This window comes from Sinohyriopsis cumingii, chromosome 6 (assembly GCF_028554795.1).
Source record: "Sinohyriopsis cumingii isolate HCF-2022 chromosome 6, ASM2855479v2, whole genome shotgun sequence".
Taxonomy (NCBI): domain Eukaryota; kingdom Metazoa; phylum Mollusca; class Bivalvia; order Unionida; family Unionidae; genus Sinohyriopsis; species Sinohyriopsis cumingii.
The window spans coordinates 147,954,167-147,966,724 of NC_142966.1; the positions used below are offsets into that span (position 1 = coordinate 147,954,167).

Below are 12,558 nucleotides of genomic sequence, written 5' to 3' on the forward strand. Positions count from 1 at the left end.
CATGTTCATTTATGTCCGTGAAACACATCAGGCAATGAATGTAGTTTTCAAAAATCAGCACTGGTTTGTGGGGTTTTTTTTCAGGCTTTACCTGTGTGGGGATATAAAATTGAGTCCCTCTGCACTGCATGAAAGTAAATCTCTTGATTGGACAAAATTCTATGGCATGTGGAACTTGGAGATTTATCGATTGTCTTGGAGACAACAAAGCTTATTGATATATTTCTCTCTTAATTTTTAGATTTGGTTGTGGTCCTTTTTTATCAATAAGCTTTAATGCAAATGTCAGTATTGTTACTAGTTTTATTGGTTACTTGTAAGTTTTATATTTAAAAAAAGCCTTTGGGATAATATAATTACAACATTTTTTTATGGAAAGAAACTAATTTGGACTGATGGAGCATCACTAGAGTTGTGTAATTCATCAGAATGAAGTCTTTTCAGTCACTATCGATTTCTCTTGTTTAGTTTATCTCAGCTGTGCACTTTCATCATCCTTGGATCTGGATATCTAACAGCTATTGATTTTTCCCATCAAGATTTTGGAGGATGCTAGTAAAAGGAGAATTATATTACCATTGTAATCATAGTAACCCTTCAATTAAAGCACTGGTGGTCCATAGTTGGTTCCCTTCATGTACATTGCAGTAAAATCTCAAAAGAGATGACAGTGAAGTGAGAGAAAGTGGTCAAAATTGATCTGTGATCTGATTGTAATGGATGCTTTAGCCATTTAAAAAAAAAAAATATTTTGATTTTATCATTGTAGAACTGGTCTTGGCAAACAGTTTCAATGTATACCTACTTAAAAGAACTTTATCTATGCTGTGTGGGCAATTCAACTCGTGCACTTTTTGTTTTTCCAGGTATCATGGTGGGGCACTTCGTTTTCTGTATGCTTGCTCTGTGATAAATACTTTAAAATCATCTCTGCAACTCAGCAGGCAGGTGTTGTAATGCTCCATCATGGAGGGGGATGGTAGACATGATTCATTGACATTTAGATAGCTAATGCATGAAGACTACTCATGGAAAGAGTCTGTGATACCAGTTAATGAATTGTTTTTATGTTGTTACGTGTTTAGGCTCGAATAAACAGTAAGACAGAAAGAGTGAAAACAACAAGCTTTCTGAAATGTAACAAATAATTTATTTTCCTGGAAAATTTTGTAAAAATGAAAAAAAGGGAGAAGAACGGTTTCAAGAATCAAATCGAAAAATAATCTAATCCACGAATTAAATTGCAAAAGTCCTAGTAATAAATGTTCTAATAATTTCAAATTCGAATCCTGATGTAAAATCCAAGATGGATGACGATGACATATGCTGTCGTCAGCACTGTGCTTATCTACAGTTCCAAGTAGGAATACAAATAATGGCACTCCAGTGTTGGAAATCCAGATCAAATTTGTAAGCAATGTCTTTCCAAAATTTCTGTGTGAGCACTCCTCAAAATATTTCCAGAGAATAAAGAATTAATCCTTTTGAAATATAACTGATCTGAAGAATTATTGTAGCTCAAATCTGGCTACAACATATTAACTGGACATCGGTATGAAAAGCCCAAAACTGAGAAATCTCTCTCAAAACAATGATTATATTGTATCATGAGATGCAATGCAGTTTCAGAATTTACCCAATTTGCGAAATCAGAGGGGGGGTCACATGATCATGTTTATATCACATACACAGAATATGGCCTTAATTAGACCAATGATTTTATTCCCAGAATAAATTTTTTTTTAAAAGTGTTTACTTCTGTAACCCATGTAGTCACATCACGACTTTGACAACAACTAATCATATTAAAAATAAAATTGAACTTTGTTTACTAATTTTGAATCCAGGTCAGAATTTAGATCAACACCTGTTGTTTATAAATAACAGTCAAGGTCAAACAATTTTCTGAAAAATCATCTCTAGTGAATAAATTTACATTACAATAGCATGTAATAAAAATAAAAATGTAAAATTGACAAACAAACAATTAAATTAAAATATATATATATATATTAAATCAGATATACATAACAATGTCAATTATGTATTTGGACTATGAAACAAAGTCATATCAGTAGAGTATTGTATATTCAACTTATGTGTTGAAAAGAGGTTGATTTGTTTCATGCAATCATTCTTTTCAATCAAGCCAAGCATTTGTGTGCATTAACAGTTTAGTTTAACTCATGAACCCCTGGATATTATTTTCATTTGCACCTTAAAACTGGGTTGGAAACACATTTTGTGAATTACTTCTGAATGCAACCAAATACATCTGCTTCCAAGAGATTTTCATTTAGCCAGAAGCCCATGTGTATAAAATTTCTTTTGTATTGGCTATTTCACTTGCGCGTGTACAGAAGGGTAAAAATTGGAATTTTTTGCATATACCCATGATTGTTGTGTCCTGGCCACTTTTTGTTACAAATCTCAAAGTTAACCTGTTCATGTGCAATTTAAACTAGTCTGCTTTAGATCTCTGGTCATAAAGTCTAAAATTCAGAAACTGGTTCACTAACTGGTAATTTTTGGCTGAAAAAGATTGGGTCTCAAAAATTAGGTTTCCTGCTGCATTTTGTAATGAAAGTCTACATTATATGATATTATTTTAGAACTAATGTCTGCTTTTCTGTAATACCACCGACTTGGGTGTATCATAAATACTAATGTTAATGGCACTGAGCTTGGAAGTAATGTACAACCTCAAGATGTGTAAACATGACATGTTAATGAGTTTAAAAAATGTTGTCCAATAATTTTACATCATGATCAGTGGAAATTATATCACTAACACTCAGGAATTTTACTATTTTGCTCATTTTTTTATATTAAGAAAAATCTGAACCAACACTGACTTGAGGCACAATTTTACAACTTCTCTTAACAGCATAAATGTGTCCCATTTTGTCTCAAAGGGAAATTAATCCTCTGAGATGAATAATTAAATGACAAACACTGCTATTTACAATTAAAAAAATATTTAAAAAAACACTGAATCTGAACTCAGATGTGAACCACATGCTCAGTCCTTCAACAGAAATAGCATTACATAACATCAACTACATCACAAGCCAAATAATAATTTTTTTTTTAAATTCCCAAAATTTGTTTGAGCACTTAATTTAGCTGGTTTAGCCTAGTACTTGACACAAGTATTACTCTGTATATACTAATCATTATAATGTATCAAAATTTGCCATTTTTTGAAAACAATCCATTAAATGAAGTTTTATGTCCAACTGGGCCAGTTTAGGCCTGTACTTGAAGTATTTAGTACATTATGTATACTAATCATTATAATATAAAGTTTTTTTTTTAATAATTTGAAGAAAAAAATACTTCTCACCCTGATTTTAAAACCAGTTCAATAGGAAACATACTGGAGAGGCGGGGGGACTGGCCATGATGTTGAACATTTACAACTTGGAACAGCTAGATTCTGATGCAATAGGGCCTACTATTAGACATACTTTTTGGAATCTACAATTTAATTTGGGGATGCTGGGATTTTGAAATTCTGTTTGTCATAGATCTGAAGACCTAATAAAATTGTCTTTCATTCCATCCTTCAACTGCTGTTTGCAAATGTTTGTTATTGCTTCACCTAATAAACTTCTTCGAGGATTGCCAGGAAACTCAACACATGCATTCATCCCATGGTGTGGTTGGTCCTAAATGAAAATAGTGCCACTTGGACAGCCGATATGGCCACTACTAGTTATCTTGAAAATCTTGCTACTTCACTAGAGTATGGTCATATCAGCATGGCATTTTCAATGATTGACTTTTTATTTTGTGTACAAGGTCCTAAATGAAAAATCCAGTCTGACATTTAATATGGCCACCATATCTTGTTATTGCTACTTCACCTGAGCGAAAAGTCATATCGACATAAGGTTTTCACCAGAAGCCTTCTTCTGGTGTCTTGTGGGATGTAAATGAAAACAGTGCAGATTAGGTGTCTAATATGGCCATCTTGAAAATCTTGTTATAGCTACGCCTCCCAATTAGATGGTAAAATCAACATTAGGTTTTAATTGAAAGACTTCTTACAATGTCTAGTTGGTCCAAAGTAAAAATGGTGCTGATCTGATGCCCCATATTGTCACCACTGCTGTCATCTTCCAAATCTTATTTGCCCTTTACTATACATAAGCACTTTTGAATTCTTCTATCCTATTCTTATGCAAGCACTAGTGGATGCCTCTACCAGATACATGTACATGTACAAGCATGCTTGGATGCCCCTTCACAATTCACATGGAATCGTATTTGGACATCTATAGTAAACTGCAGTGATTGAGCTCATTTTCATAGCACCACCTTTATCGAAAACTGCCTGTTAGATACTATAGTTATTGAAGTAAATGGCCATTATATCACATAATGTGATTGCTATTTAGGATCTAGTCATAATCTGCTATTTGAAGAAACTGAGTCTGATTCTTCACTCTAGAAAATGGAGGTTGTGGATTTCATTCAGCACTTAAGTTTGGATAATTAGAATTACAAATATGAAGGCTTCACTAAATCAGATATAGGCTGCAATGTTGATGCAGACAACACTGATTTTTTTATGATTTATCAAATTGTGATGATTTAGTGATGTAGACATAGACAATGAACCAGTATGTTACAAAGTCGAGAAAAGTCTGCTGAACATGATTACACTGCTTCACTGACATGACAGTGACGTTCTCTTAAGATTTTGAAGCATATTAAAAAATTTGTGGGGGAAAATAATTAAACAACTTCAAAGATCAGATTTTACTCTTAACCTTTCTATAGATAATTGATGTTTACAAAAAAGTGTAAAATTGTTAACAAATTGTTGAACTTGACATGCACTGCTTTAAATTTAATGGGCAGGCCTATGTGCATAGTCATATAGGTAATAGGTGTTTAATTTATAGCACAGTGCACTTTGTGGCTTAGGCACACTCATATCAACTGTTTACATAGCAACGGACTCTTTGAGTTAAAGGGATAGCTGCTACTCCTGAACAAAAAAGTCATATTGACAAAGGAGTTTTCACAAGAATTCTAAATGAACCTGGTGCCACTTGCATAACCATTGTCACTGCCACAGCTATTGTTATCGCTACTCCCCCGTAAATAACGTTGATCAGCGTGATTTTTACTGGCAGACTACATATGTCAGGTTGTTCCTAAATGAAAGCTGTTCTGCATAGACATCCATTATGGCCATCTTGAAAGCTGGCTATCACTGCTTCCCCATAATTAATGTTCATATAAGGGGTTTCACTGAATAACTACTTGTAGTTTCTAGTTGGTCATAAATGAAAATGGTGTCAATCTGACCTCCAATATAGCCACCACAGTGGTGTTTGGAAAAATTTTTTATCACTATTTCTCCGAAATATATTACTTTATCAGCATGGGATTTTCACCAGTAGGCTTCTTATGATATGTAGTTGGTCCTAAATGAAAATGGTGCTATCATACATCTAATATGGCTATCCTAATGGCTGTCTTGAAATCTTGCATTTGCTACTCCCCTGAATGGATGGTCATAATGAAATAAAGGTGCCAGTATGACATTAAATATTCCAGCACAGCAGTTAATTTGAACATCTTGTCATCACTGAACAATATTAGAGATGGTTTCAGCACATCTTTCAAAGTATGAAATGGCCTTATCTTGAATTCCTGGAACTTCAGTTTGCCCTGTAGAACATCAGACCCTTCAGGCTACTACCATAATTCAAATTATTTTTTTTGTCATAATTTATTTTCAGCTAATAATCAAGTATAGAATAGGGTCTTTTTTATACAAATCATATCAAGACAGTTTTCCCAGTTGTTTGTGTGTTGTTTTGTAACACCTCCACCCACATTGAAAATTAAATGGTCTATCCCAAGGAAAAACTTGGCATCAGTGGCATCTTTGCTGGCCAAGGTTTCGATGTGTTAACGTTATCTACACCTTGGCAGATTGTTCAGATATTTTGGTGATTTGGGTCTGTTAATTTCATTCAAATTGGCAGTAATCAAAATAAAGTTGTTCAAATTTGAACACTGTTCCTACAAGATTGAGACAAGTGGAGAACAGAGCTGGAATGGACTAAAAAATAAGCAGTTTTCCACCGTGACCCCATGTTTGTACAAATACATCCCTTCCCCGAAATACACATGTAATGGCTTCTATCTGGTATATAGTCATACTTCTGATGCTTAACTTACAAAGTATCCTTTTGAAGTGATTTGCCTCCACCATTTTCAGCAGACATGTAACGCACAACTGTTTCTCGCTATCGGTTTAGTTGGCATTACATACTAAGGGAGATAACTCATGAAATCCAACAGATGTCACCAAGAAAAAGCTCTGAAATATATGTACTATCTGCCAAGGCGTAGGTAGGGTTGACACATTGGAGCCTTGACTAGCAAAGATGCTTCAGTGGTTGTTCTACTTCTACAGTAGCCATTATCAACAGTCTGTCTGTCTGTCTCTCTCTCATATAATTAAATTTTAAAGTCAGATGTTTCAAGATTTCATTTCCCAATAAAGAGTAACACCTTGCACCTCAGTCATAGCTTGGTGACTTCTGAGACACCAGATAGACCTTTGTATCAAAAGTCAAAACCTCTCTCTTTCTCGTGTTCAGACAGTATCTTGTTTATTCTAGATTTTTAGATTATACTGTCGAACTGTAACATAAAAGTTCAACAGGGCCATCCTGCAAATTTGTCTTCTTTACCCATGGTGATGACAATATTAATGGACTTGAAAATACAAAATGCATTATCTTTGTTCTAACTGGAAGTTGCATAATTAAATGATAGATCATGGTTTTTTCTTCATAAAGTAGCAAATTGTTCCCAGAAGATTATGCATTCAGTATGTGTTATTTAGTTTCATTCTTTCAAGTCCCACCTCGGTTGTGGGAGGTCATGGGTTTGAGTCATTTAAAAGACATAAAATGGTTGTGACAGCTGCCTTGCTTGGTGCTCAGCATTAAGAGGTTAGTGTAAGGTCTGGGCAGCCTTTTGTTAGGATAATGTGATGGGGTGGGACATGATGCTACATGTCTGCAGCATGATGCCCCGGTGCCAGGCATCACTATAAACTGTCACACTGCAGACATAGCAATATGACTGAAATTCTTTTAAAGATATGTTAAAAATACAAATCACACACACACACTATCAAGTGCTAATGCATGGGGGGGGGGTTGTCTTGTCAAATTGGAAAAATTTCAGTGCAAATAAGTGCATAATGAAGCCACAGGAAGATTCTGATAATGCAGGTATTTTATATTTTGAAAAAATGGAAATTCAGATGCTTCATGTAATAGCTAGCATCATTGCCATTGTATTGTATAAAATTAATTTTGAAAAAAAGAAAAATGTCTTTAATTTAAAAGGGAATCGATGTAGATAAAGCAGTGTCCCAGTAGGTAGGATTGCTATAGTCCACTAGCTTGATGCCTGTCTGTTTTCTTGGACAAACTATTGAAGGTTCAGCAGGGCTAGTCATTTTCACAGTCTACCTATCAGTCTTGCTATGTTTAGAAAAAGACCATCCCGTATATATATTTTCACAAGAGTAATAAGGATATCTGTCAAAGAGCTAGATCATACTTGTACAATTTTCTCATTTTCCAGTTTTATGTAAGTATTGTATGAAAATCCTAGAGAATTGATACAATTGACAGAACAGATTGAAGCAAGGCTTTGAGATTAAAGTTCACTCGTTAATTTTGATCAGAAGATAATGCATGTTTGAGTATAAACAAGACATACATTAAACAAATTTTGAATAAGACATACAGTAGTCCCCCTCTTGAACAGCCCCCTGACCAATGCCACCCGGTCCTTACAGCCAGAATCCGTTGGCATCAACAAGTTTGTTCAAAAGTACCCCTCACGAAAGGCCACCCGGGCTAACATGACCAGCTGCCAGCATATTAGTCCAATAATATCAAATTTACCCCTCACAAGCGGCCGCGTTTTATTTTAATATGTATCCAGAACCAGTATTTTACTCATAACGTGTGTTAAGTAATCCAATTTCTGTTTCCCGATGTTAGGTTTTCGTTACTGAAACAAGTGTTGATTAAAGTACATGTACCACTAAGGTCAATATTATATCATGTATGACTCACAAGAAGCCACATTTATTCCATAAAACCGAGAAAGACTCAAATTTTAATCCATACAAAAGGGTAAGTACATGTAATCCAATTAGCCTTACTGCTGTGTTATCATAAGATGTCCGGTTTAGTAACTCTGATAATTGTTAAGATTGCAATTATTGAACAGTAGTAACAGCTGAGAAGTGGCAGTATCGATGTACAATACACAAGTCAGCAGGAACATGGTTTGATAGTCTTTATGGCTTCCCTTGGTAAGACGTTGAGCTTGTTCACTTTGATGATTAGTGGCTATTACTTAACTGACAATAATTGTCAAGATTATAAATCCTAACGGCCACGAGGTCAAATGATGTTAAATGGTACATATTGAAGCCGTTTTGGCTTCTCTCACTTAGTGTAAAGAAATGTACAATAACAATAGGGTACCAGACTGCGACTAACGAATCACGTGACAAGATCACTTCCTTTAAAAACACGTCAATTTGTTTAGATGCATAAAAATTGTTTTACCAGTATTGTAGCAGGCAACATGAATAACTTACTGCAAAATGATCAACATGTAATCGAGGAAAATAAAAATTCTCAGTTTAGAATAAAACTGAAAGTAATTCAACTGACCAAAAAGGGGGGGTATATGTCAGAAAGACTCTGATAAACAATATCGTGAAAGATAAGGAAACAGTTCTGCAGAAGTGGGAAGGTGAAATGGACGGGGAAAGGAAGATTGTTTAAGCCAAGAGATGTTTGTATCCTGATTTGAATGACAAGGTTTTTGAATGGTTCTGCACTGTGCATGCTAAGAAAATTTCACTCACCAGTCAAATGATCCAAGAAAAAGCAACAATTGAAATGGGCTATGACAACTTTACTGCAGGTAATGGATGGCTGCACAGATTTCAAGTCCGACACAGTATTAAGTGTTCTGTCCTTAGTGGAGAATCAGCTTATGTTAATAACGAAGTTGTCGAAGATTGGAACAAAAGACCAACAATATATGCAGGGGATATGACAGCAAGGACATTTTTTATTGTGTATGAGACTGGTTTGTTTTTTAGACGGTTACCAACAAAGTGACAGATGATGTGATCTGTAACATAATTATAAAGACCGTTTTAAAACTATATCAATGGTTATTCATACCATTCTTTTGAAAATGTTTGTTTTGCATTTATTTCACAAAATGCATGTTATTTTTTTATGAAAATATTAAATGTTTTAGAATTAAATGTACTTGTGACTTTCTTCATAAGTATTTACCATTCGCATTTGTCATCCCCCTCTATAAAGGCCACCCTCATTATAAGGCCACTTCCCTGCTGCAATAGGGGTGGCCTTATAAGAGGGGGACTACTGTACATACAAAATGTTGACGATTCAAATTGTGAAGTAAAAACCTGTAGATCAAAGTTTAGTGCTTCTAAAATATGTTTGAGAATCTCTGCAAGGTTTACATTGACAGCTGACTGCATTTTTCTGTGTCACAATGTCTTCTCATTTACTTAAATATTTAAAAAGTGATTTTGTAAACTGAACCCAATTTTACTTCACAAATAGAAATATTTAACATTTTGATTCCCGGCTGATAATCATGTTTACTTGTACCTTACCATATGAACAAATTTTTATAGCTAATTTCACACATACTTTAATTGTCCGTTTTTGGCTGTTGGAGTAAAAAAAATAAAAAAATTAGCAACATGCAAATTCTTGTGGAATCAAATGTTTGCTTAACTTTTTTACATTCTATCTATAGAGGAGGAGTCTCTATTTCTTTCATCTTTTAAATTTGAATATAGTATTACAGGAAATTTAAAACCATGCTGTATAATACTATTCTGCATTTTAGGCATTGATTTTCTGTCAGATGCAGTGGAGATCATTTACACCAACATTCCAGAATGCATTGTCATAATGAGTCAGAAAATAGCCCCCTCCCCTTCCCAGTTTTATTATGTGCATGTTAATTTAGGGAACATTCTTTTTCTTGAGGAGAGACAGTTAAAGTAGTTTGACATTTGAGAATTCGGATATAATTGAAATGTTTAGCAAATGTATTGTACAAATACATCTATGCAGATGCCATTTTGGAGCCATTTTTATTATTACCATAATATACCATTTTGAACCATACTTGTTCATAAGAGATGCTTTGTATTAAGATGCTTGATTTAATTCTTTTTTCTTTCTAACTATTTTTAATTTATATGAGTTCTCCTTCCTTTATAATTAATTAACCTTACAGCTAAATGAACTGTCTTCTTTACTTCAGGCTTTGATCTAGAATGAGCTCAACAATATCTAGTCTCAACAGTCTGTTCTCCTTCACAAGTCCGGCTGTCAAGCGTCTCCTTGGGTGGAAACAAGGAGATGAGGAAGAAAAATGGGCAGAAAAGGCTGTTGATTCTCTCGTCAAGAAGTTGAAAAAGAAAAAAGGGGCTCTTGAGGACTTAGAGAAAGCGTTGAGTTGTCCTGGCCAACCAAGTAAATGTGTGACAATTCCACGTTCACTTGATGGGAGGCTGCAAGTGTCACACAGGAAGGGACTTCCTCATGTGATTTACTGTCGTGTTTGGAGATGGCCAGACCTACAGAGTCATCATGAACTGAAACCCCTCGAATGTTGTGAGTACCCTTTCAGCGCCAAGCAGAAGGATGTCTGCATCAATCCCTATCATTACAAGAGGGTGGAAAGTCCAGGTATTTCTAAATTGACTGTACAACAATGATAAGTATTTAATAATTTTTATTCATCTAATATATTTACTATATGCTTTTTCCCCAGATATATTAGTTGAATAAGAAAATATAAATTGAGGGTTATAAAAGACAGCTTCTTGGATTAAATATTGTTCCAACAGGGTTTGATTTTGCTTATCCTTCACTGCAGATAAAATACATAATGAAGGCTTTTGTCCAAAAGTATAAATATATGTGGTGGGGGAACCCAACCTACCCTATTTTAATGGGTATGACCATAGAACATTTTATTACATTTGCCAAAAATAAATGGGTACTGACTGTGCCAAGTTTTTCACCCCTGAGGCAGTAACTTAGGTTGGAAACTGAGACATGGACCAACACAAGCTGCATAAAAGAGAATGGCATAAAAGAAAATAGTACTAACTTTTCATTTCCCATTTTTATGCCATTACCAGACCCATACATTTTTTATTTAATGCACAGTACAAGGTATGTGTACATGTAGGACATGCCTAGTAATGATTCATGCAGTTATATCTACCATATATACTCACATATAAGCCCATTCGCATATAAGCTGACCCCCAAACTGAATAGATATAAACAATAAAAAGTGCAATCCAAAGAATGATCACTATGAATGCTTTAACTCCATATACTATAGTGCCATTTCCACCTAAGAAACTTAAACAAATGAACACCTGGCATTTTTATATCATATATACCAACTTTAATTACCATTGTTAAATTAAAAGAAGGAATGAAAATACATAACTTACAGCATATGTGTCCTTAAAAAACTAAAACTAATTCAGACTACATACATTTATAGTAAACAATACTAAATACCTTATGAGTTGACAATAAGGAGATAATGTCGGATATACAATGAGGGGAAAATAGTTGCCACGTGTACAGTACCATGAGGCTGTCTATTTCAGTTCCTTTAGTTCACCAGAATTGGGGATCCTTTATTTGCCAATCTATTGCAGGTGCTTCCATAATACACAGTAGTGTAGAACATGGTTTCTTTGAATTGTGACAGAGGGCCAGTCATTTTCACAAAATAGTTGCATCATTAAGCAGGATTAACTTTTAATTAGTTGTGCTGGCTTTCTTGCTTGTTTATTTAAGACTACCTTTAGCTGTTGTGCAGTTCGGCCACAGCTGACCTGAATATGAAAATAGGGCATGTCCTGGGGGTAAATAAAGGGAAAAACAGCGAGTCCTTTGCGAATTTCATGCACATTGGACCCGTAAGATCGGTCAATATTTAGTGAAAACAAGGTGTTAAAAATGCCAAGAAAAACCTCCCGATTTCATGTCCCCATCTCCCAATATTTTTATTCAGTCTCCCTGCTTGGATTTTGAAAAGATTTCAGGTATGCCTTACACCCCATTTTACAAAACTACATAATCATGCTAATATTATGGAATGAAAGGCAATTGCACATTAATGTATTGGTGTTGTTGCTGGTCTTAACACAAGCCAGTTTCAGGGTTTTAATGATTAACTGGCCTGTATTGCAGTCAAAAAACAAAAGACATCAGGCCAACTATCAACAAAGGAGATGCCAAAACGTTCAAGCTTTCCATTGTGTGGAAAGTTGTTATGTTGTTCAGCCAAAACACAAAACTAAAGTAGATTGATGATGATCTTAGTTGATTATAATGAGAATTTTAGCCTTTATTATTACCACTCTTCGTGAAAATGTAAATTATGCTGGTTATGTGTTTT

At 34.7% G+C, this 12,558-nt stretch overlaps 1 protein-coding gene across 5 annotated transcripts in view; it reads left to right on the top strand.

The window, feature by feature from the left end:
- LOC149798233 (protein mothers against dpp-like) overlaps window positions 1-12,558 on the top strand; it is a 69,985-nt gene that overhangs the window by 34,840 nt on the left and 22,587 nt on the right. For all 5 annotated transcript variants that reach the window (XM_089963347.1, XM_089963351.1, XM_089963348.1 and 2 more), the window contains one exon: window positions 10,390-10,817. In XM_089963347.1, the coding sequence (XP_089819473.1) occupies window positions 10,403-10,817 (415 nt within the window). In that variant the 5' untranslated portion in view covers window positions 10,390-10,402. The remainder of the gene's footprint in view (window positions 1-10,389; window positions 10,818-12,558) is intronic.